Genomic DNA, 25,887 nt, shown 5'->3' on the forward strand with positions numbered 1-25,887 from the left:
AACCCGCTTCGTGCTGTTGCGAAGATTCAGGACGATGTCGCGATTGTTGTGCTGCTCTCCGACCATGGGAACTGCAACGTCATTGTTGACTGGCCCTCCCCTTCCCTCCCCCTTCCCCCTCCCCCCTCCATCCTCCCCTCCCCCTCCACCCTACCCCGTCCCCTTCTCCCCTCCCCTCCACCTCCCTTTCCCCCTCCCCCTCCCATTTCCCCCTCCCTCTTCCCCTACTGCCTACCCCTTCCCCTTCCCCCCCTCCCCCTCCCCTTCCCCCTCCCCTCCCCCTCCCCTCCCCCCTCCCCTTACCCCTCCCCCTCCCCCCTCTTCTCCCTCACGTTTATACACGGAATGCCGGGTACTTCCCCCCCCTCTTCTCCCCTCCCCCCCTCTCCTCCCCTCCCCCCTCTCCTCCCCTCCCCCCCCCCCCGTTCCCCTCCCCTCCCCCGCCTGGCAATGCCGGGTACTTCTGCTGGTCTACTATATAAGAGAGCTGTTGGTCTGTGTGTCTGTCTGTGTGAGGCCATTTTTGTCTGTGTGAGGCCACACACACACACGCAGACACACACACACAGACACACACACGCAGACACACACATGCAGACACACACAGACACACACACGCAGACACACATACACATACACACACACAGAAGTGAATACTTTGACACCTGGGAGGGCACTGTTCCACCTTCTGAAACCCGCATATGGAGATAACGACACGTAATTCTCCATTTAGTAATCGGTGCAAAAATCTTGTATACTCTCTCTTGTGGCCCTGGAACCAAACAAACTATATTTATAACAGCTCTCACAGTTCCCATCCCCTCACCCCTTCCCAACCCCAATATAATTCATCGTAAATATAATCATTTCAAAAGTTGATTTTAAACTTACGCTGTGCAGTCACAAGCCACAGATGTGACCTTCCCATCAGTGTTCAGAAGCATGCAAAACAGATACTCTGTCTCCCTCAGGGAAGTCTGCCTGGTACAGCTCGCTCCCACATGGATAATAGCTAGCACAATATACGAGTATTTTCATGTCTTGAAGATATCCTTTATTGAAGAGTCGGTAGCCATTGCTCTGTTGACAATGACGTGCAGCATTGTCTTTTCAATTGTAGATGTCCATTACATAAATCACCAAGTCTGACATGTTCACAGGAAGCACTTCTGCAAGGTTAAAGTCCATTCATTCACGATCTGTCTGGGGTTTGGGTAGAACATGCCCATCCACAGTTCGGACGTTGCTCTGGCCCACATTGTCAGGATTTTGCAGTACAACCAGCTGCTAGATCTCAGTCCTTTGGGCGAACTGAGAAAGTTATGAAACTCTTTTGTTGTGCAGAGGCATATTCCTTTCTCTCAGATACTTTTCGAAGTATTTTCGGCTTCTTTTAGAAGTTTTGTGATCCATTTTGGTACCAATCCTTATCTCACATGCCCAAAATAAGGAAACATGCCATAATCAACATTTTTGTTGTGTGGTTATGCTCATGCTCATGAGCTCATGCTCATGCGCAATAAGGAAACGTGCTGTAATCAACATTTTTGCTGTGTGGTTATGCTCATGCTCATGAGCTCATGCTCATGCGCTCACTCATGCGCACTGAGGGCGGATTACAGCAACAGGGTGGATTACATCATTTTGAAAGGCCTATATTAATATGCAGGGGTTTCAAATCTCTCTTAAAATTCCATATTTTTATGGTTGTTTTATTTCATTTTGACTTGGCTCGTTCTTCTTTGCAAATGCAGTACTTTGAGATTTTGATTCTTTAAGAAATTGATTGATTGATTTGTCAAAATAGTTGTGTGTCGGGCATGATAGGGTCGAGTGTGTGGCAGACGTGAAAAATGATTTAACCTTTTGAATGGAATGGTAGGATGGAAATAATGAGAAGGTATGAAGGTGAAGTTGACAGATGTTGGCAATTGAAAGATTTGTGGGGATGAGGATAAAAGACAAAAGGACAGAGGAAAGAATAGAAGACAAAAAGGAAAATAAGTGCCAAGGAAAGGAAATAAATTTTAATTTATGCTGGAGAGACAAAATGATATTGCTTTCTATCTAAAAATGCAGGCTCTTCCCTGGTTTGTTGCGGATATTGATGGTGCTGGGAGTCTTTCAGCAAGGGCTGAGGGGCAATTTGGAAAGAATGGGAGAGCAAGGCTTGTGCTGCAGGTCAGTCTTTATCTGTTCACATCATTTCATATACCTGCATTCCTTTTTTTATTAAAAAGATTTGTGACGTAAAATGTACATTATAATTAACATTAAAAAAAACAACTTATGAAGCACTATGTACCATCTATTGAAAGAAACACTTCCGTAATCCTCCAAATTTTCGATTATGTTACTACTACTACGAGTAACAGTAACTTTAACCTAGTTTCTATTAACTTTATACTACTACTACTACTACTACTACTACTACTACTACTACTACTCCTACTATTACTCCTACTACTCCTACTACTACTACTACTACTACTACTACTACTACTCCTCCTCCTCCCCCCAAACTAACACAGCCGCCAAACAAACACATGCTCCTCGTCCTCCTCCTCCTCCTCCTCCTCCTCCAGGATGGCCTAAAGGAACACACACTAGCCTCTAAGCTGTTTAACTGACCCAGCTATAAACTGTCATGCCGGTGTTTCACAGGCAGGGTGATTCATCAATGTGTGTGCCGTACCCCAGATGGACGTTTAACGGGCGTCCCGTCTACTAACATTAGTTGGAGGATGTTATAGATCCAACAGTGTCCTTTGCGAAGAGTAGTCGAGGTATTGCCGGCACCATGTCCAAATTCCAAATTCCTGCCCTAACCAGCAGAGGGCATTGCATCAGCGGCACAGCAGTGCCCACAGCCAATGATGCTCCCAGGCAACATGTGCTGCAGACGAACGAAGACTACTACCACTTCCTGCAGTAACCAACACCTTGTCAAGTTCTCAAAACCAAGGCTTATGAAACACCTCTGTTCTTTTGTTCCTCCGACTGCCATTTGAGTTTAATCCCACGTGTTATGGGAAATAAGAGTTCCCTCCAGGACGCTTAACTTGATGCCCTTTAGAACTTTAGAACTTACCCCTGAGAAATCCTCTGAAGTTATCCTTCAGAACCCTTTAGAATTTGCTCTTTATTTATATTTTTATCATTTGTCCTTTAGAACCATTTCTCTCAAGCAGCGCTTTTTACTGCAGACTGCGGAGGTTAGGCAGGTTTGCTATTATTTCCGACTATTTTCTCTTAAAATTGTAAGTTGAACAGGTGACTGTGACGGGTTTCTGTGAAGTCGGTGATGGCATGATAGGGGAGCAGGAAGCTTTAAATATTCCTCTGTTTTGATGTGGGAATGTCCGTTTGTTTTTGTGAGCGGGAGGACGGTGAGAGTAAAGATTGGATAGCTTTGGAAGGGGGAGGTTGAAGCTTTGGGGGTTGGGGGGAGGGATCGATGACATGTACAGTGGGGGTGAAGGAGTGGGGGTTGAGGATGGGTACAGTGGGGTTGTGGAAGGGGGGTTGCGGATATATATGGTGGGGGTGGGGGAGGCTGAAGATTTGGGGTTGGGGAAGGAGTCGGGGGAGGGTGATTTGTTTTCTATGTTCACATTCGATAGGATCATCAGGTCATATGTGTTACTTCCTTGTTTTAATGGATATCAAAATATTAATTCCTCAAACAATGATGTCAATAACACTTGAGTCGAGTCGTTTTCTTTCCATTCCAGCAATATTCTTTCTTTTGGGTGGGGAAGGGGATTTGCATCGTGGACACAGATAAATAGGATTATCTGGAAAAAATGTTTTTTTCCAAGGCCTGTTTATTGCTTATTTACACCTCTCTCCCTTCACTCTAGACACATGAGGAGAAATTTGAGACGTGGCAGGGTACACTGGAGAAACGAGGTAGAGATCACACGATTTCACTCACTGTGGGCAACCCAAACGTAATCGAGGGCACTGGTAAGTTGTAAAAAATGGAGAAGATTGTTTGATTAGCATTTGAAGAAATTGTATCAGAAATCAATAGTACAGTCACTTTGTGGCTGATGGAAAGTTTTGTTTAACTTGTCATTTCAAACAGAAATTTACACAGCTCTTCATTCTGCCATCCATGCTTCCCCTATAGGTGTGGCTGTGCTACACTTCCTTCAGACAATTTCTCCTTGCCTCTCACTTGGAGGTGAGATGGTATATCATCGCCAGGGAAACAGTGAGGGAGCCTTTGTTACAGCTGCTGCACGTTATTCTGGTACTCCTCGATATCATCTTCTCTTTATGCCAAATATCTCCCTTCTCTTTATTTTTTACTTTTTTCACCCCTGTTCCTGTTTTTCACCCCTGGTTATGTTTTCACCCCTGTCTGTCTGTCTGTTTGCCTGTTTGTTATTTGCGAAAATCGAAGATTTTTACCTGTAACATGTTGCACGTATACACGAACTTTGCGTTGTTGTTGTTGTTGTTGTTGTTGTTATTGGGTTCTTGCTGTGGGTTGATTTTTGAAATGTGCATCTATTGGTTGGACAGCTGCCGGACCGACCACATCTGTTGTTTAACCTCACCCACCATAGTGCCGAGATGAAATGATATGGCTGCCATATTGTTTCTTGGTGGACCTAACTCATTAGGCCTGTATAAGCCTCTGCTGATTATACACTGCCCAGCTTTGTTGCATCAGATTTACATTGACTTTGTTTGGGTCGAGTGTTAAATTATTAGTAACGTTCTATCAAGCCCGTACGCACCTCGCTAAAAAATAGTTGCTTAATTTTTGAACGGCGCGTTGAATGCGCATTTCCCAATCGGCCTGTTACTGGATTTTTAAAGCGAATACAGTCCCACTTTATGGCAAAGTCCCATACCTCAATGACCACGTACAGGTTTTTATGAATAAAAGGTTTATTACCACAGAGAGTGAGATGGCGGAAACTTGGTTACTGAATAAATCTCTGTAGTTATTGAGGCCCGAACCTAGATATCCTGTAATTTATATACCCCAGGGAAGATAATAACATAACCCTTCCTGCCACATTGGGTGCACTGGTTGCCTAAAACCAGAGCCAGCTGTGCGTCAGATTCGTAATTTATTTTGAACCAAACCATGAAGACCCTCGGAGATGAATTGTATAATACCTTCAACAGCAAGGATAAGGGAATTGGGTGGACAGAGATGGCGAGTTCGTAGAGTTAAGTGCAGTGTGGTCATTCTTGTTCAAGTATATTGGTTGGTCGCTTGTGTTATTCTGTCTGACTCAGTTTGTTTGTATGTGAATCACCTGCAGGTCACAATGCTAAACCGATCTTCACGAAACTTCACCAAATGGTAACGTTGGTCATAATGAAAAAGCCTATTGATTTTGAGGTCAAAAAGGTCAACATCAGCCAAAGGTCAACACTTAGGTAAAATTTCTAAAATTCCTCAATTTTCATCCGATTGACTTTAAATTTGAAGAGGATTTGCATATCAGGTCACTGAATTCAACCACTAATTATTTTTGAGGTCAACGTAGGCCAGAAGGTCAACATAGGCAAATTTTCTGAAATTGTCAATTTTCATCTGATTTACTTAATTTGAAGAGGAATTGCATAATTGGCCCTTAAATTAAACCACAAATAATTTTTGTGGTGTAGGCCAAAAGGTCAACATATGCCAAAGGACAACAATTTAGGTGGTATTTCTAAAATGCTCAATTTCCATCTGATTGAATTGAAATTTAAACAGGAATTGAATATCAGGTCAGTGAATTCAACCACACATTATTTTAGGTTAAAGGTCAAAAGGACAAAAGAGGCCTGATTTCTAAATCGTCAATTTTCATCCAATTGACTTGAAATTTGAACAGGATTTGCATATTTACCTCCGCCACCAAAGTTGGATGGAGGTTATGTTTTCACCCCTGGCTGTCTGGCTCTGTTTGTTTGTTTGTTTGTGAACAATAAATCTCAAAAAGTTGTGGATGGATTATGACAAAAGTAGGTGGATGAATTTGTTTGGTGAGAAGTACAAGCCGATTACATTTTGGTTCATGTCCGAATCCAGATCCGGCCTATCAGTGGGATGCAAAATGTAAACTGTTCAGCCTGGTGGAGGTATGCGCCATACCGAGTGCCTTTCTAGTTTCGTTTGTTTTGATCATTGTTTGCTAAATGTAGGGTGAGGGGGAAAGTTTGCAGTGGGTTCCTATATTGACTAGAGAAGGAGTAAAAAATGTGAACAATGTTTTTCATATCATATCAGTCATATGTCAGCTTAAAGCGCTCATGCTTCTTTTCACATGTTGAGGCATTTGTCGCAGTTGAAATTGCCGACAGTGTTACCTAGTCTACAGACGGGCAACAGCAAGCCTTCAGTGAGCATCTACCATATAATGAGTTGGATAAACAACAATTTAACTAAAATTACAACCTACACTACTCGAGCTGAACTTCCTTCAAATCCAGATCGAGCCTTGTCGCATCGATTCTCATCACTACCTGAGCCAATTTCTCACACCTTTTCCTTATTACCTTCCCACACATTCCAAGTAAAGCCAGAAAAGCATAAATGGAGTCACCAACATGTCCTCTATGTCCAACCTCCAGTGGCTGACAATATACTCACCAACCTTTCCCCCTACACTCTGCCGCTAGCTCACTGTACCTTCCCCTCTTCCTGTCATGTATATCCACCATGTTCTCCTCCCAAGACACTGACTACTCCCCCCAATAGAACTGCCTTTTTATACCCAACCAAATGACAATGTTTGGCCATAACCTTGTCATATCGATTTTCCTCCAGGAATACCAACTATAATTTTAATTCTGCCATTACTTGGCAATCATGGGCATTTGCCAAACCTCTTTCCTTAATCCACCTCAATTCACCTCTTATAACCTGACACTCTTACAAATAACACCTCTCGACCATCGATCTCCTCCCTCTCCTCTCCCTCAATCTCGTCACCTCTCGCAGCACCATGTCCATCTTCACCGCGAGCACTTGATTGTGCGGCCACCTATTATATACCTTCTTGCTGCCACTGCTACTGAACTTGCACTCGGTGCATGCTGCAGCGTTCCCTGACCTCCACAGCTCTCCTCCTGCCCCAACCCCCACATCCTCAAGATTTCTGTCAGTGGAAGCACATCATATGTTGCCTGCAATAGAAAAGTCAACAGCATGGGCTCCATATTCCAAATCTTTTGCCACTTCAATTTCCTGACCTGCACGTCCTCCCACTGTATCCAAGCCCCCCCTACTGCACCTGCCCCATGGTATTCACATCTCCCATCCATTCCTCTTTGCCTGTCTCCTCTCTCTCAACCATCTTCCTCCTTTCCTTCATGCATGCCTTTCGCCATCGACCATTCTTTATACACCCACAACTTTGCTTTCCATGCTGCACCATTCACATCATCACCTTCTGCTACAACTGCTCCTCCATCTCATCCACCACAGCTCTTACCTCCCACTTCTAACTTTTTCTTCTCCAGGAGAGCATTCTTCACATCCAGATCACTTGAATCACTTACCATCATGAACTCTTGTATCCTCACTACCTTATACTCCTCAGTCATTGGTTATTACTGTTAATGGAAACCGGTTCCACCCTGACCATAGAAAGCAAAGTTCATTCAACACCATGGTACTCCTAAACATCTCACAAACCACCTCACCAACATCTTCTTGCCACATGCCCTATCACAATGTCATATGTCATCACTGGCAACAATATTCGTAGCGTCAACCCAAACTCGAACCACCGTGTCTACACCTTCCCTGGCAAACCACATTCATCATTCCTCCTCAATCATTGTAAAGCTTCTCTTTTGCTTCCTCTACCCCTCGCACATCATTTAACCCCACCATATACCAACTTGCCAAGCTCTTCAAGGGGCCTCTGTCAATGATGGTACCCCATCCCATCCTATTCCAAACCTGTGTACCTGATCCACCACCCCTAGTCTCACAGCTCTCCTTGATTTCCTCACCTTGAATCCCATCCTTTCCCACTGTGTCAGCCTTTTCAACTGCTCCAATATTCTTTGGCGATTCTTTTGCGCATTTGTTTGTGACATATTTGGTGGCCCGATTCTACTCCAAGGTATTTGTATGATGCTATGTTTTCTAATTGCTGTATTGTTGTTTCCAGGTCAATTTTTATGTTTGTGTGTGTATACATAGTGCTTTTTAGCAGGGGGTTATTTTCTTGTTCAACAAGTGTTGTGTTTGTTTATTGTCTTTGTCCACAAATTTGTGTCATCCGTTTTTGTGCCTATACAATTATTCATCTACTTTATAAGAGATGGCAGCATCGTCGGTGTGTTGCCATTTTTCTCAGAGAGGGCTGAACGGATCATTGCCAAACTTTCAGAGGTTCATCAGTGACTGCTTGGGAGTGTTTTAGGCCAGGAAAACGTGTTTTTTTTTTTTGTTTTTTTTTTCTTCTTCTTAAAAAGTGCTCTATAGTGCCTAAACCTTTTTGATTAATGACAGTAATATACAAGTACACATTCGCATAAATAAATACAAAACAATTACCAGACATTTGAACACAAATAATATAATCGAGCAATTCCGGAAGCGGTCGAGGTTGGTGGTAAGGCTTCTTCTTCCTGAACGGCATCAAACTTAACTCAGAAGCGTGATCAATGGCACATTCAGCAGCATATATTGAACGAAAGGGTAAAATGATGATTTAATATTTGTGATGGATTTTGATTTGGATGCAATTTTTTTTCCATTATATTTGCCCTCATTTCAAATATGTTAATGTTCATTTTTGCTTGAGCAACGCGGGGTACTCCAGCTATAAACGCTTATATACTTTACTTGGGGTACAAATACAAATACAACTTTGTCTGTGGGGTAACATAGGCTAAGTGGCCGCGGCCTCATTCAGGGGAGTGGGGGGTCAGGAGAGGGGCGTAAATTCTCTATGTAAATGTGTACCGTGTAGCGCCGCCTGGTGATGGTGGCAGAGGGTATTACAATTTCCTTTTTTACCTGTGCAACACTGAGGTTAAAGCTCTCTTTGCATGGGTAAATTTTTCCTCCTTACCTTCCCCGGAGGGGCCTGTCAAATCTACCCTCTCACTCCACCCCCCCCCCTCCCCAAAGATGTATATGTAGTATATCTTTCCCCTCCATCTCCTCTCACCTCTCCTCTGCCTCCCCCTTCCATTCCCCCCACTCCCTACCTCACCCCTCCCTTTTCTGCCTCCCAGCACCCCCGGTAATGCCGGGTACTCCTGCTAGTTAATTATAAACACTGCATGTGCACTGCGTTTCTGCCGTTATTGCATCCCTGATATTTGGGCTGGATTGGGAACCCTGGATAATTCAATTTATGATGATCCTGTTTTATACCTGGCGTGTTGGAACATGCACAGAATGCGGACGATGTCGTCCACTCAAGCACCTGTTCATCCAAATTGAGCCTCAAGCCTGCTATCCACGGATATTAATTCCCAGCATGTGCAGTTTCAACCTTCAGTCACTTAGTTTTGGTTGGAAGCTGTCTATGCAATCGTATCTTAATCTTCCCCTCGACACAAATTAATTTTTAATTGGTACTTATGGAACATCAACCTCTTTCTTTAAATCTATAATATCTTTAAATTCTATAAAACCTGTATAAAAATATTTCATCCTGTGTCATAGTAAATGCTGAATTAAGTTGGTCCTTTTAAGATTGATTCATCCTTTGATATTTAATTCTGTTTTAATGCGAATAACTCAGCTGTTTCTGAATTTTAATATTTTCACTGATAAATATTTGATAAATATTCATGTTTTTGGGGGTGGGGGGGTGGTTGACTATTGTGCTGTGTTCATATTATTTTATTGACATTACAATGTATCATTATAATGATTGTCATTGCAGGGGTCGAATTACTCTGCAGGGAGGGCACAGCAATGTTTGCCTTTGATGATTTCAAATTTTTGGGGGCATTTTCTTTTGGGTTTGGGGGGCACCAAGGCATTTTCTTTTGGGTTTGGGGGGCACCAAGGCAATCTGGAATTATTCTTGTGGGCACAAAGGCAAAGTGTGTCGGTAACTTAAACAGGCAGGGAAATGTTACTGACAGAACAAGTAAATCAACTTAAACTTTTTAATAATGTATTTTTAGAATATAAACAGTTTCAGAAAACTCAACTCAACTCAGAACTGCATTGTCATCATGTCCATGTAACAAAGTTTAACTTTTGTTTGACAGAGTTGAACTTTTTTCATCATCATCATCAGACATCATCTTTACTCAATACTGACTCAGTCTTGAGTCAGGTATACATGATTACAATTCAATCACCCTTGGGGGAGAGGGGTGTAGTATCAGGCCTACGTCCAAATGCACTCATAGAATGCCACCTGGCAACGCTACGTGTAGGATCAAAGTCGTCGGGGTCGGGCCCTTCTGTGCTGATGCGCAGAAGGTGTTCCTGCATACCCAACCCCAGTTTTAGCCTCCAATCCCCAAGAATACGCTTCACTGCTGAGAACTGGGGCCAGCAGCAACTAAAGAAAAAGGGCACTGCAACTCTCTGCCGTAGTGATCATGAAAAGTTCGGGGGCAGCACGGCAAATAGCTTGGGCACGCCGGCTTTTGCCGTCGATGCCGTCGATAATTTCGACCCCTGTCATTATAAGCTTGGGGTTAGTTGCTGAATACAAATGATGCTTAATATAAATTATATAGATTTAATATTTGGACTCATTATAATTTCGTCTCAAAGCATGGAATTGATCTTTTGGGGCATGATCATTTATTTATATTTGTCAGATTTAAATAATAATGTCGATGACTCTAGCAATAATGATTTCTGTAATTGAAAAAAACATTGCACAAAAACGAATTATGAGAAGGAAATAGTTTTTTTTTTTGTAATGAGGCTATTTTTGTGACTCTAGGACAAGACTGTGTTGCGGCTATGAACATTGGACATGGTGGGTTCCATGCTTCGTATTTTCATCAAGCAACATCACAGGTTCTGTCAATGCTTTTGTTATTGTTTCAAAACCACTTTATCTTTCAGCTCTCTCATCTTTAAATTTGGTTCATTTTTTTTCCGAATTATCAACATTATTTAATGAATTTGTCGCTTTATTATCCAGCACTTTCATTTATAAACAAAATCTAAAAGCTTTTTTTTTCACAAAAAACGGAATAAACATAAAATTTTGAAATGGCAAATGTAAAAAGATGTCATTCAAAAAAATATAAAATAATTATTTTAACCACAGTGAGAAGTAGGAAAATGGAGGGTTCTAGCACACCTACTAAAAGTGTTTGCTGATATGATAAAAAATCCTAACATTTCAGACAACTAACCCTAATTTAATTGAACCAGCGTGGTCAACGCATTTTATCAGGTTGGTCAGAAACTTCCTTTTATACTTTTAAAACTGTGAGACAATTTAGCCCATTATATTACAATTCCAGAGTTTATAATAATATTTGTTTTCTGTACCTCATTTTGGTAAAATAAACCTAAAATGTATTTTTTCCATGAATTTAAGATTGATTTAATATTTCATATTGTGTGTGTGTGTGTGTGTGTGTGTGTGTGTGTGTGTGTGTGTGTGTGTGTGTGTGTGTGTGTGTGTGTATGTATATATATATGTGTATATATATATATATATATATATATATATATGTATGTATATATATATATATATATATATATATATATATATATATATATATATATATATATATATATATATATATATATATATATGTATGTATATATATATGTGTATATATATATGTATATATATATATATATAGCTGAGGTACCCGGCTTCGCCCGGGTTGAATAAGAATAATACAAATATATGATGAAAAGAACATGTATATTTTAGAGCAATATCACAGTACATTTCCTACATGACGTTTTGTCAATTGTCAATTTCTCAAAACCTCTTGGTATACAACATTTCTGGTTTTCTTACTTGGTGCCAAGACATAAAGATTGCTTGGTTTTCCAACCCTCGAGCAGCCCACGTACAGCTGGCCATGGGAAGTACCTGGCATTGCCGGGTGGGGGAAGGGAGGGGAGGAGGAAGGGGAGGGGAGGGGAACGGGGGGGGAGGGGAGGAGAGGGTGGGGAGGGGAGGAGAGGGTGGGGAGGGGAGAAGAGGGGGAGAGGGGAGAAGAGGGGGGGAGGGGAGAAAAGGAGGGAGGGGGAGGAGGGGAGGAGGAGGGGGGAGGGGTGAGGTGAGGGGGGAGGGGAGGGGGAGCGGGGGGAGGGGGGAGTGGGAGGGGAGGGGGGAATGGGAGGGGAGGGGGGGAATGGGAGGGGAGGGGGGGAAGTGGGGGGGAGGGGAGGGGGGAGGAGGGAGCGGGGGGAGGTGAGGGGGGAGTGGGGGGGAGGGGGAGTGGAGGGGGGAGGGGGAGGGGAGGGGGGAGTGGAGGGGAAGGGGGGAGGGGGCAGGAAGGGGGGGGAGGGGGAGGGAGGGGAGTGGGAGGGGGGAGGGGAGGGGGGGCTTCGCCTGGGTTGAATAAGAATAATACAAATATATGATGAAAAGAACATGTATATTTTAGAGCAATATCACAGTACATTTCCTACATGGCGTTTTGTCAATTTTCAATTTCTCAAAACCTCTTGGTGTACAACATTTCTGGTTTTCTTACTTGGTGCCAAGACATAAAGATTGCTTGGTTTTCCAACCCTCGAGCAGCCCACGTACAGCTGGCCATGGGAAGTACCCGGCATTGCAGGGCGGGGGAAGGGGGGAGGAGGAAGGGGAGGGGAGGGGAACGGGGGGGGAGGGGAACGGGGGGGAGGGGAAGGGAATGGGGGGGGAGGGGAACGGGGGGGGGAGGGGAGGGGAGGAAAGGGTGGGGAGGGGAGAAGAGGGGGGGAGGGGAGAAGAGGAGGAGGGAGGGGAGGAGGTAGGGGAGGAGGAGGGGGGAGGGGGGTTGGGGGAACGGCTAGCTTGGCAAGCGATAGCAGGATTTTTACTTTTATTTTTACCTCAATGAGGGCTATATATATAGTCCGTGCTTGGAGCCTTCAAGTTCAACATAAAGTTTTTTTATGAAAAATAATGCAGATGCATAACAATTCACCAATGCAAGTTCAGAAATGAATGCAGATCCTTTACTTTGCGATACAAACGTAATTCCCGCCATTTCCACTCACGATCGAGGCCCTCCACAGTGGCCGCGCCTCTTCCTCCTCCTACAACTTCGTCTCACTTCTTTCACTCAAAATGTACGAAATTCTGCCGCATGAAATTATGTAGAGGCCTCGTCGGGGGGATATAAGGTACATAAGGAAGGCGTTGTAACAGAAGAATCAAAATAAAAGTGGAAGAACATGAGGAAATGGGAGCTATTCTGGACCCACAGCCAAACCCGACAAACCATTGCAATACACCCCGAACGTCTAGCGCCGCCACAAACCACCATGGAATTGCAGGTGGCGCGGTTTTTTTAAACCATTGATATTAAAATAAAACGTAGCCTATAACCACCGGGATTTTATGCTGATTCCGAATCTGTGTCTAAAACGTTTCTCCGATGTGTAGTTCTTGAGTTATAAGCGGACATCCAGACAGACACACATATACACACACACACACACACACACACACACACACACACACACACACACACACACACACACACACACACACACACAGACACTCCTCCTTTATATATATACCGCAGAAGCTGTCAGTCGACGGCAGACCGCCGATGAGTGAGGACATGTAAGTGAGCGCCGTCGGATTTTCGTTTTGGCAAAATGACGGAAAAACTTGAACAACGCTACTGCATCAAATTTTGTGTTTCATCAAACTTGCATCAAAACTGCAACTTGGTTTCTGGGTCGTACCCATAAACCCAGGACTCATCGCCATTGATCACTGTGTTGAGGAAGCTGGGATCGCTGTTCACAGTCTCCAGCATGTCCTGTGCGATCTCCAAACGGAGTTGCTTCTGCTCAATCGTTAGCAGCTTTGGTACATACTTCGCTGAGATTCTCCTGAAGCCCAAATCCTCCTTCATAATGGAATGAACGGTGTTGAATCTTGCGGATCGTTTCCACTTGGGAATCGCCAAGCTTTACACAAAATTTGATGCAGTAGCGTTGTTCAAGTTTTTCCGTCATTTTGTCAAAAACGAAAATCCGACCATCTTTTGCCAAGTATTTCCGACCATCCGACCATCTATTCCACCATCTTTAGCCAAGTCTTTCTCGGTCTTCCCCGTCCTCTACTTCCTTCTACATTCATTTCCATCATTCTTCTCAACCAGTTACTTTCATCCTTCCTCAACACATGACCAAACCATCTCAACCTGTTTCTCTTCACAGCATTCATCACCTTTTGCAATTCATCATTTGTCTTCCTCTCTCTCAAAGATACTCCACACATCCAACCGAACCATTCGCATTTCCACCCTTTCCAGCCTTCATTGCTGCTCTACGTTCATTACCCATGTCTCGCTCCCATAAATCATAACACTTCTCACACATGCAGCATACACCTTTCCCTTCAGCTTCAATGACACTCCACTCAGTTCCAGAAACTTCTTCCATGCACATCTCACTCTGGCAACTGTTGCCGAGTCTGATCCACCTTCTCCATTCAACATGTCTCATAGGGAGCAAAATGTTATCACACCTTCCAGCTTCACGCCGTCTCCAAGATCCAACTCAACATTTCCTCCATCTGCAGTTCCGTCTGTGCACACCTTACACTTGAATGTAGCTGCCACACTGGTTAATGACCCTCTCAGACCACTACATTTTTGATGAACCCACTCTGCGCACATTGTACATTGAATGGAGTTCACTCCGACACCCTTCCTGCACACAGCAAACGGCTACTTCCAGTTCTTTCCACTTCATCACATGCTTTACCACTTGCCATCACATTCGTTTTTCCGATATTCACCTTCAGACCTTTTGTCTCCAGACATTCCTTCCACTTGTTCATCTTCTCCTTCAGTCCATCCATACTTTCCGCAATCAACACCCGATCATCTGCATACAACAACTCCCACGGTAAGCCCTCCTTTACATTCCAAGCCAGCACTCCAATCACAGCGACAAATAGTAGTGGACTTAGTACTGACCCCTGATGCACTCCCACCTTCACCTCAAACTCACCACTGTTCCCATCCTTCGTCCTTACAGCTGTGCGCGCTCTCTCATACATTGCCATCACTACTCTGATCAACCATTCCTCCACTCCTAACTTCCTCAATGCCCATGTCACTACTTCGCATGGAACCCTATCGAATGCTTTCTCCAGATCAACAAATCCAAGAAACAACTTCTTCCTCTTCTCCATGTACTTCTCCTGCAACTACCTTACAATAAAAAGCACGTCTGTCGTTCCTCTTCCTGGCATAAATCCAAACTGCATTTTGTCGATCTTCACTTTCTTCCTTATCCTACTCTCCAACACCCTTTCCAATACCTTCATTCCATGCTCCAATAACTTTATCGCTTGAAACAAGCCACAGTCCAGAGAGTCACCTTTCCCCTTCTATAGAGGGACGAGGGCACTCAGTTCCCAAACCACTGGAATGCAACCTTCTTTCACCACCAGATTACAGATCTCTGTCATTCTCTTCACACCCCAACTTCCTGATGCCTTCAACATATCTCCCACTACTCCTGTCGGCCCTCCCGCTTTTCTACTCTTCATTGCTTTCATCGCTTCCTCAACTTCCTTCTCAGTTATCTTCTCTGCCGGTCCTAAAACTGGGTTACTCTCTATGTTGCCAGCCCATTCATTCTCTGCATTCAACAGCATTTCCATATATCTCTTCCATCTTCCTTTTATTCCAACTGGATCCACAACGATTTGTCGCACTTCATCCTTCAAGCAACTCACCCCCATCACATCATACCTCTCTTTCGCTATCTGCTTTGCAATCCTGAATGCCGCTCTCCGACCCTCTTCCGAATCCAAGCGTTCTCCGAACATTTTCCTGCATGCCTCCTGCGCCTTTGTGGGAGGGGGTGGGATGGGGGGGGGGGGAGGGGAGGGGAGGGGGGAGGGGAGGGGAGGGGAGGGGAGGGGAATGGGGGGGAGGGGAGAAGAGGGGGGGAGGGGAGAAGGGTGGGGGAGGGGAGGGGGAAAAGGGAGGGGGAGGGGAGAAGGGGAGGGGGAAAAGGGAGGGGGAGGGGAGAAGGGGAGGGGGTAGGGTGGAGGGGGTAGGGGGGTGGGGGAAAATGGAGGGGGAGGGGAGAAGTGGAGGGGGAAGGGAAGGGGGGACGGAGGGGGAAGGGGGAGGGAAGGGGATGGCCAGTCAACAATGACGTTGCAGTTCGCATGGTCGGAGAGCAGCACAACAATCGGACATAGTCCTGCATATTCGCAACAGCACGAAGCGGATTTTGGAGACTCACCGATCCTGTGACGTCCTCCAGTACCGGCGTTGCCGGGCGGGGGAAGGGAGACCCGTACATTCCCAACCCGTACATTCGCCCTCTCGACTCAAGCTCACTCGGACAAAAGCCTCGCACAAATTACACCGTGAAGGCCCAATGGTCATGTCTATGCCACAAATCACGGGCGCACTGAATTGAAAATATATAGAATGCTCATACTCCGTGAAAAGTGAAGCCGCTGTGTCGCCATCTTGGTCAGCACGACTCGACCAACTCGCTTCACGGATCTCGTTTTGTGCGGCAAGAAACTGCTCCAATCGGTTACGGAAGGGTTGTGGAAAGACGTTTCACAGCTGTTTCAAAGACATTTAATTCATATCGCACAAAATCGATACAAAACACGATCGCATAAAAGGTGAAAAAACGTGTGACGTGTGACGGGATGGAACATCACGTGATCGCTCTGAGCGAAACGGCTCGACCAACTCGCTTCGCGGATCTCGTTTTGTGCGGCAATAAACTGCTCCAATCGGTTATGGAAGGGTTGTGGAAAGACGTTTCACAGCTGTTTCAAAGACATTTAATTCATATCGCACAAAATCGATACAAAACACGATCGCATAAAAGGTGAAAAAACGTGTGACGTGTGACGGGATGGAACATCACGTGATCGCTCTGAGCGAATCAGTCTGGCGGCGGTAATGGAACATCACGTGATCGCTCTGAGCGAATCAGCGAGCTGCTCTGGAACCGGCTGAGATTAGCGGGTACTTCGCTGAAATGCGCTGAGGTAAATATGAATAAAAAATATGGATCGTCAAATATTTTGAGTTCGGCCATGTTCGTCCCAGGCTCAATGGCCATGTCTATGTCAAATATCAAGCACGTAAGCCTCTCCGTTTAGGAGTCTATCGGTAACATTACACACACACACACACACACACACACACACACACACACACACACACACACACACACACACACACACACACATATACACACACACAAACTGTGTTTTATATATAGATATATATATATATATATATATATATATATATATATATATATGCACACACACATATATATTGACGGGTGGCCAACCGAGCTTTAACTCCGAGGCGTATACTCAACTATGGCGATAGTGACATCCGCGGGGGTAGTGGAGGGCAGCGAGGTCATTACCTGTACGGCCGGACGTGACTATGGTTTTCCGAACCATAAACATACAAGACACAGGAATTGAAAATGTAACAAATAATGGTTTAATAAAATAAATGCCAAGATAACAAAGAATGTGCCGTAAAACTATTTCCTAAATTGATACGCCCCCAAACAGACTCATATACAACACAAGGGGATGATAAAATAATGAAAGTAACAAAATGTCGTGTGTTGCGTTTGCCTGATACTCAGCTCCAGCATCCTTGACTGTCCGTGTCCGGGGTGGCACGGGTCCTGCGTCCCTGCGCGGAAACACGTGTGTTGGCGCGAAGTCATTCACCGCCAGCTGCCGACACGAGGCGAACAGACCAGGCTCGCCCTCGTCCTTCCCGCTCGGCTGTACCGAGCCCCGATATTCCTCTCAGGCATACACGGCGCCAAACGCAGCCATCACAAAGCCAGCACAAAGGATAAACAAGAGAAGGATGTGTCCGCCTTTCCTGCAGCCCGGAACAGGGAGAGCGAAAATGCGACCAGGGCAAGAGAGTAAATAATAAGCTGTGACCGCCTGGCACAAACTCGGGATCAGACAGAAGGAATGCGAAATGTACTGTTCGTAATGAATGTCGGAACCAAGAGAGATAATGCAGATGCGTCTGATTTCCACGAACACCGGGAACCGAGAGATGGAAATGCGTATGGGAATGCGACCGCTTGCAATGAAACCCCAGGACAGAGAGAAGCGTATAACTGCGACCGCCTGTGACCAGCCCGGGACAGAAAAGAGAAAGATAGCGGTCGCTTCTCTTTGTTTACTGCTCTTGCTGGAATGTTCTCTCTGACGTCACCCGCGCTCCAATCAAAGAGCGCCATCACATCAGTCTTTGGCTATCAAGCATTCCTTTCGCGGCAGGGCCTCACGATGCCTACCTGATGCCTCATGAGATGGCTCGGCAGGTTGGCGTCATTGGTAGTGTTAAGGATCCGGTCAGCGATTATGTGGTTTAATTTAATGTAGGTGCTGAATGCATGGCTGGTGGTGTAAGGGTCATAAGGAACGAAGGGGAAAAAAATAGAGGCGACTACATACAGGGCAAAGTTACCTTTATATACACTCACTAATTAGCACAGCTCTACCCCTCGCATGGAGACAAATATACACTTACACGACATCTGGACCTGACTTAGTTACAGGAAGGTTTCTTCTTCTTCGCAACCTTGGGAGCACACTACCCTATACAATCCTACCTGGCCTAAGGTATTCCATTGCTACTCCCACAAACATAACAATATATATACAGACAGTCCCCGGGTTACGAACGCCCGACTTACGAACGCCCGTACTTACGTACCGACCTCTGTAAAGCCTATTATTAAAAAAATTGTTTTTTTTGTTTTTTTATTTATTTATTTTTACTTTTTTTTTGGTTTTTTTTTGTTGTATACAGAATCGAGGCTCGTGAAAGAGCTAACATTTATCACGCAGAAAAAATATCAAACAGACACACAAAGTATATAATAAGGGGAGCAGTAGACAAGAGAAATATGAGAAAAGCTCTGTTCAAGCCACCCTTGATGTTTACTTAAAGAAAATTGACCAGCACCAGGTCCATCCTCTCCAGCACCAGGTCCATCCCATCCTCTCCAGCACCAGGTCCATCATCTCGGAGAGATATATCAAGGTATGATTGTTTCAAGGTTTGCAAGACACCAATTGGAACGAGAGTAAGTGTTAACCTTTAATCATTATCTTTCCTTTTCTATCTAAACAGTTTAAGAAATGCTTCTTTCATGTTTTTTTTATACCTATAGATGTTTTAGGTAAAATATATACTATATACTAAGACAAACATTTGACTAATTGACACTAGATGTGAACCGTACGTAACTGTTCCGACTTACATACAAATTCAACTTAGACATACTTAAAAACGGAACTCGTTCTTAACCCGGGGACTGCCTGTGTGTGTGTGTGTGTGTGTGTGTGTGTGTGTGTGTGTGTGTGTGTGTGTGTGTGTATATATATATATATATATATATATATATATATATATATATATATATATATATATATATTAGCAGAAGTACCCGGCATTGCCGGGAGGGGGAGGGGAGGGGAACGGGGGGGGGGGAGCGAGCCCCTTGGCAAAGCGAGCGATTTTTTTTGTCATAGCGTTTCATAGCATCATAGCGATTTTTTTTTTTCATAGCGTTGCATAGCGTCATAGCGATTTTTTTTTTCCATAGCGTCATATCGTTCATAGCGTCATAGCGATTTTTTTTTTCATAGCGTCATATCGTTCATAGCGTCATAGCATTCATAGGGTCATAGCGTCATCACGTGATCGCTCTGAGCGAATCAGCGCCCGCCTGCTCTGATTCCGTTGATTCCATGCGCTGAGGTAAATATGAATAAAAAATATGGATCGTCAAATATTTTGAGTTCGGCCATGTTCGTCCCAGGCTCAATGGCCATGTCTATGCCAAATATCAAGCACGTAAGCCTCTCCGTTTAGGAGTCTATCGGTAACATTACACACACACACACACACACACACACACACACACACACACACACACACACACACACACACACACACACACACACATACACACACACACACACACACACACACATACACACACACACATACACACACACACACACACACACACACACTGTGTGTATATATATATATATATATATATATATATATATATATAAATAAATAAATATATATATATATATATATATATATATATATATATATATATATATCTATATATATATATATATATATCTATCTATAATTCCAGTAATCTCTGTTTGTACGTTTGTTTGTCTGTGACCGCTGTTTCTCGACAACTACCGGTCCGATATACTTGAAACTTGCCAGGTATATTGCTAGGGACCCGAGGATGTGCCTTTTCAAGGTTTTAAATTAATCGGAGAAGTACTTACCGAGCTATGTCCAAAAAACGCTTCAGCCAATCAGAGAGCAGCGAGCTATCGCGTGTGCCGAACGTGGCGGACACACTCTGCCTCGGACGGCACATTTGACAGCGTATTCATTTATTTCACGTTTGCAAACTATGTTGCCGCTATGTTGGCGTTAAACTATGTTTTAAAACTAATGAAAACCATTTCATGTAAATAGAGGGGGGGGGGGGGGGTGGATTGTCACTGTACTCGCAAGCCGTTCGCCGTTCGCTTTGGCGTTGCGAATGAACCAAAACATTTCATGAACCAAACCATTTCATGTAAAGCGTTCGCCGTTCGCTTTGGCGTTGCGAATGGACCAAAACATTTCATGAACCAAACCATTTCATGTAAATAGAGGGGGGGGGGGGATATAATTTTAGATATCTATCTATAATTCCAGTAATCTCTGTCTGTCTGTCTGTACGTTTGTTTGTTTGTCTGTGACCGCTGTTTCTCGACAACCACGGGTCCGATATACTTGAAACTTGCCAGGTATATTGCTGGGGACCCGAGGATGTGCCTTTTCAAGGTTTCATATTAATCGGACAATTACTTACCGAGCTATGTACAAAAAACGATTCAACCAATCAGAGAGCAGCGAACGATCGCGTGTGCCGAACGTGGCGGGCACACTCTGCCTCGGATGGCACATTTGAGAGCGTATTCATTTATTTCACGTTTGCAAACTATGTTGGCGTTAAACTATGTTTTACAACTAATAAAAACGAATTTGCGATTCATTCGCTTTCCTGCGCGTTTGTGCACGCGATGGCGATTTCTTTACCAAACTCCGGAAGCCGTTCGCTTTGGACCAAACCATTGCATGTAAATAGAGGGGGGGGGATTGTCACCACTCGCAAGCCGTTCGCTTTGGACCAAACCATTTCATGTAAATAGAGGGGGGGATATAATTTTAGATATAGATATAGTACGGGCATGCCCTAGTATATATAGTACGGGCATTGGCAAGGAACGGGCACCCACGTACGGGCAATGCCCTAGTATAAATAAAAAGGTGAGTTTGTGTCTGTGCCACAAGCGCCACTCATTTTACAAACCACGTCTTTTCCTCCGAGCCAGAAATCGCCGCCATTTTTTTAACTCCTCATATCTCTTTGGCTTCATAGGCCTCTTGTATACATTTGAAGACTGAACAATACGTCTTCTATCATTAAGTAAAGGTACCGTTTTGAGGAAACAAAGGTCCATTTTGATTGCAATACATGCACATGAAACAAGGTAATGCATATTTTGTTTGGAACGATCGTGGCAGCAGTGTAATATACACCTCCCAAAGAAGGTACGTTCTCATAATGCAGAGGAAAGAAAATAGTGGTCTTTAATTTTTTTGTTTTTTTGCCTGTCTTTTCAAACTGTATTTCACATGAGCATGGACATGAAATTCATAATTGGTGAAGTAAAGTAAAAAGCGGCTTGGAAATGAAATGCCTATGTACGTAATTAATTAGTTGGGTTGCATGGGGGAAATTCCCGACAGATTTTTTTTTTTTAACTTCTTCTTTTACAAGTTATTATCTATATGTACACTTTAAATAACTTGTGTCCACATACACTTTAAAGTTATATGAAATGTACACGCCTACTTTCATACACTCAACATCACCTCTGAGTTTATGTACATTTTAAAAACAAAAACTGCGTTGGAAACTGAACAAGGTACGTTTTCATTACAAGGAAAAGTCATGATTAATATTTAGTCTTTAATAAAAAAAACTGTCATTTTGTCAGTGTTTTGGATGTATACTGTATAGAACCACCTTTAGAGGCCATTTTTGTCCCCGCAGAGCAGGGGTTGGCCTTTTTCGGTCACCTTGTTCCCCTTTGTGAAGCAATGTTTTATGGCCGGATGCCCTTCCTGCCGCCAAACCTGTTAGTCCCCTCTTGCGATGCACAGGGAATTACCAGTGAACTGGTACTCAATTTGCCGACCTCAGAAGGATGACAGGCTGAGTCAACACCCCTGGTGTTAATTCAGCGATCAGCCGGAATTCGAACCCAGGATCCTAGGATCCCAAGCCGGCACCCTAACCGCTAGGCCAACACCAGGCTTTAAGTATTTATTACCAGCTTTAAGAAAATTAAGTTTCACTACCTTCGCTACCGTAGGTGGATGGAGGTTATGTTTTCACCCCTGTCTGTATGCTGGTGAGATATCCAGGGGTGTGTTCAGTTAGTTAGCTCGCTAGCCCTTGCCAAGCCAGCTGGTCCTTATCAACGGTTTTGGTTTTGGTTTTGGTTTTTGTTTATAATGGTTATAGGTTTTGTTTATAATGGTTATTTCACGATGCAAGTTAGCATAAGTAAGTGTGACGCAATTAATGTAATTAAGAGGCAGTGTCGAATGAAGTGTTTCTGCCCAAAATGTGTGTCTGAGCTCCGACATTTCCTTTCCCTTACACTTTGCCACATTCCTCGTGTATCTGTCCATTTGTGTTTTCCATCAAGCAAATTGTGCAGAAGCCCCCGATGCGATCAGATCAGCCAATAAGGGACTCACTGCTACGTGATCACAATATCACCAGCCCCCTCCCCCGGCTAATCAGTGCGGGCACGCGATCCTCATGTGATTTCACAATGACCATAATATTATAGAATGAGCATTTACAGCAAAGCTTACACATATACTTGCTCCTTACCCTTTGCCTCAACCTCAAAAATAAAGTTTCACTACCTTCGCTACCGTAGGTGGATGGAGGTTATGTTTTCACCCCTGTCTGTCTGTTGTCTGTCTGTCTGTCTGTTTGTCTGTGAACAGGATATCTCAAAAAGTGGTGCATGGATTCTGACAAAATTTGGTGGAGAGGTTTGGAGTGCAACGAGGATGAAATGTTTAGATTTTGGTGAACATCCGGATCCAGATCAGGATACTAGAATTTTTAGTGATACTTCACCATTGAGAAATTGGGTCAAAAACGATGTATAACACAATATCTCCAAAGGTTATGGATAGATTCAGCTGAAACTTGGTGGACAGGTTGGTTGTGTCACAAGGAAGAGTTGATTTGATTTTGTGAAGATCCGAATCCAGATACGATGTTTTAAAAAAATTTAGGTTATTATTCACCATTGAATGATAGGGCCAAAAACGATATTAGGCATGATATTTCAAAAAGTTGTGAACGAGTTGATGACAAAACCTGGTGGATAAGTTGGTTAGGTGACGTGAACAAGCCGAATAGATTTTGGTTCAGGTCCGGATCCAGATCCGGCCTATCAGTGGGATGCAAAATGTAAACTGATCTGCCTGGTGGAGGTATGCGCTCTACAGAGTGCCGTTCTAGTTTTTTTATACTGCTTTTCAATTGCCCTAATGCCACTCTATATCTGATAATATTACCCTCAGTTTGGTCTTTCTTTTCCTTCTTCCTCCGCTTCTTCTTATTCCTCTTCCTTCTCTCTCTACCCCTGCCCTTTCCTCTCCCTTCTCTATCTCCTGCTAATAATGTTTTAAATTATTTTTGCTCAGCTACAGTTTGCTGTTGAGCTCAGTGCAAACATGAGATCACACAAGTCGTGTGTTTCTGCAGCATACCAACTCAAGCTACCCTGGCAAAATGCCCTCTTTAGAGGTAATCAATAACTCAAAGGTACACAAAACTGAAAGAATTCCTTTTTGTTTGTTTGGTTTTTTTATTGATTTTCCTTGCCATCGTTTTCTGTAAATTTACTATTCCTGTTAATCTTTGACATTTTATTCTGCAGGCTGCGTGGACAGTGCTGGGGGAGTTGGGAGTGTGCTGGAAAAACGTTTACGTCCTCTACCAGTCACCCTGTCTCTTGGTGCTTTCCTCAATCACCCCCTATCACAACTTACTTGTGGCTTCACCATCACCATCGATTGACCATTTCTACATTGCTTGTTTCCTTGATCACTGTTCACTTGTGGCATGGTTTCGTCTTGAAAGATCTCTTGTTGTATAGACAGGAAAGCATTTGCAAGGCAGAATTATGCATGTCCATTTCTAAAATTGCATCAGCCTCATTGTTGATGTCTTTTCCATGATAAAATGCCCAACATTGAACTTCTAGCTTTGAAGAATAGCTACTTTAATGGCTATTTTGACTTGCTATCATTGGCCATTCAAAATGTATCTGCAACAACACAATAAATACGTTTTTGCAACTACAATGATGAATGTCATGCACGTGACATTTTGCTCAAATAAAGGAACTGCATTAGTTTGATTTTTTTTAAAAACCACCTTTAGAGGCCATTTTTCCCCGCAAGCGGGGGTTGGCCTTTTTCGGGAACCGTGGTTGTTGTTGTTTTTCGGTCCCCTTTTTGAAGCAATGTTTTACGGCCGGATGCCCTTCCTGACGCCAACCCTTTTTGCCGCCTTTAACGACAAACAGGGAATTACCAGTGAACTGGTACTCAATTAGCCGACCTCGGAAGGATGACAGGCTGAGTCAACCCCCCTGGCGTTCATTCAGCGATCGACCGGGATTTGAATCCAGGATCCTAGGATCCTAAGCCGGCACCCTAGCCGCTACACCAACACCAGGGTTTGATTGAAAGTAGCATATACAATCAAGAACATGAACATTAATTTTAACTTTGTTTTTTTTCGTACAAGGTATCATAAAGGAGCTTCAATGCAGGAGGAGGCCATAAGGCCCATCAAGCCTGCGCAGTCCTGCTAATATACGCCTCATATACGCCTGCTTCTAGGTACCTATCCAATTGTAGTTTAAATCTATTCATTGTCTTTACTGCCACCAGCTTTCCAAGGAGACCATTATATGCATAAATCATTAGCTGAGTAAAAGACCCCTGCCTGTACGTCATCCTAACTCTCCTCTTCTTTTATTATTGTATATATTTTTATGCAAAGTCGAGGCTCCTGAAAGAGCTAGAACACAGAACGGATCAGCATGCAACATAACAAAAGGAACAGTAGAAAGACGGGGGAGGGGGAGACAGCAATAAATGCCTTCTGCTTGTCATTAATAGCATTCCTTTCCTCCCTGCACAACCACAGGAGTGTTGAGGGATAAAATAGAGGGAAACGGACAGATAAGGGATGTTGTATGTTGAGAAGAATGAGGGGTATGGGAGATGCACAGAAGCAAACTTTCAGGAAGGAAAAACTTGAAATTTTGAAAGGGGTGAGCTTGGGTGAGAAGTGGATGGGGAAGGGAGCGGGGAGAACCGGGGCAGAAAATATCATGGTCTTAGATGGGGGGATGTTGGAGATGGTGGTGAACAGCTGTCTTGTAGACCAGGAGGGAAGAATGAGATTGAAGAGAATGTGGAAGTTGGTTCCACAGGTAGGAAAAAAAGATGAATTAATGAGTGGAGATATGTCCATACTATGACAGCTATGTCCTTCCTCAGATGTGCTGACCAAAACTGAACACAAAATTATAGATAAGG

The 25,887-nt window shown here is 43.8% G+C and overlaps 1 protein-coding gene across 6 annotated transcripts in view; it reads left to right on the forward strand.

The window, feature by feature from the left end:
- Positions 1-24,639, forward strand: part of LOC137431182 (mitochondrial import receptor subunit TOM40 homolog) — a 77,128-nt gene extending 52,489 nt beyond the window's left edge. For 2 of the 6 annotated variants that reach the window (XM_068122233.2, XM_078779985.1), the window contains exons 4-9: positions 2,080-2,181; positions 3,864-3,969; positions 4,136-4,258; positions 10,899-10,975; positions 23,977-24,079; positions 24,213-24,639. In XM_068122233.2, coding sequence (XP_067978334.1) covers positions 2,080-2,181; positions 3,864-3,969; positions 4,136-4,258; positions 10,899-10,975; positions 23,977-24,079; positions 24,213-24,352 — 651 coding nt within the window. In that variant the 3' untranslated portion in view covers positions 24,353-24,639. The remainder of the gene's footprint in view (positions 1-2,079; positions 2,182-3,863; positions 3,970-4,135; positions 4,259-10,898; positions 10,976-23,976; positions 24,080-24,212) is intronic. The other 4 variants (XM_068122242.2, XM_078779993.1, XM_068122225.2 and 1 more) reach the window with 2 other exon arrangements.
- Positions 24,640-25,887: the final 1,248 nt, after the last annotated feature.

Source organism: Myxine glutinosa, chromosome 1, assembly GCF_964187855.1.
Source record: "Myxine glutinosa chromosome 1, kmMyxGlut1.1, whole genome shotgun sequence".
NCBI lineage: Eukaryota > Metazoa > Chordata > Myxini > Myxiniformes > Myxinidae > Myxine > Myxine glutinosa.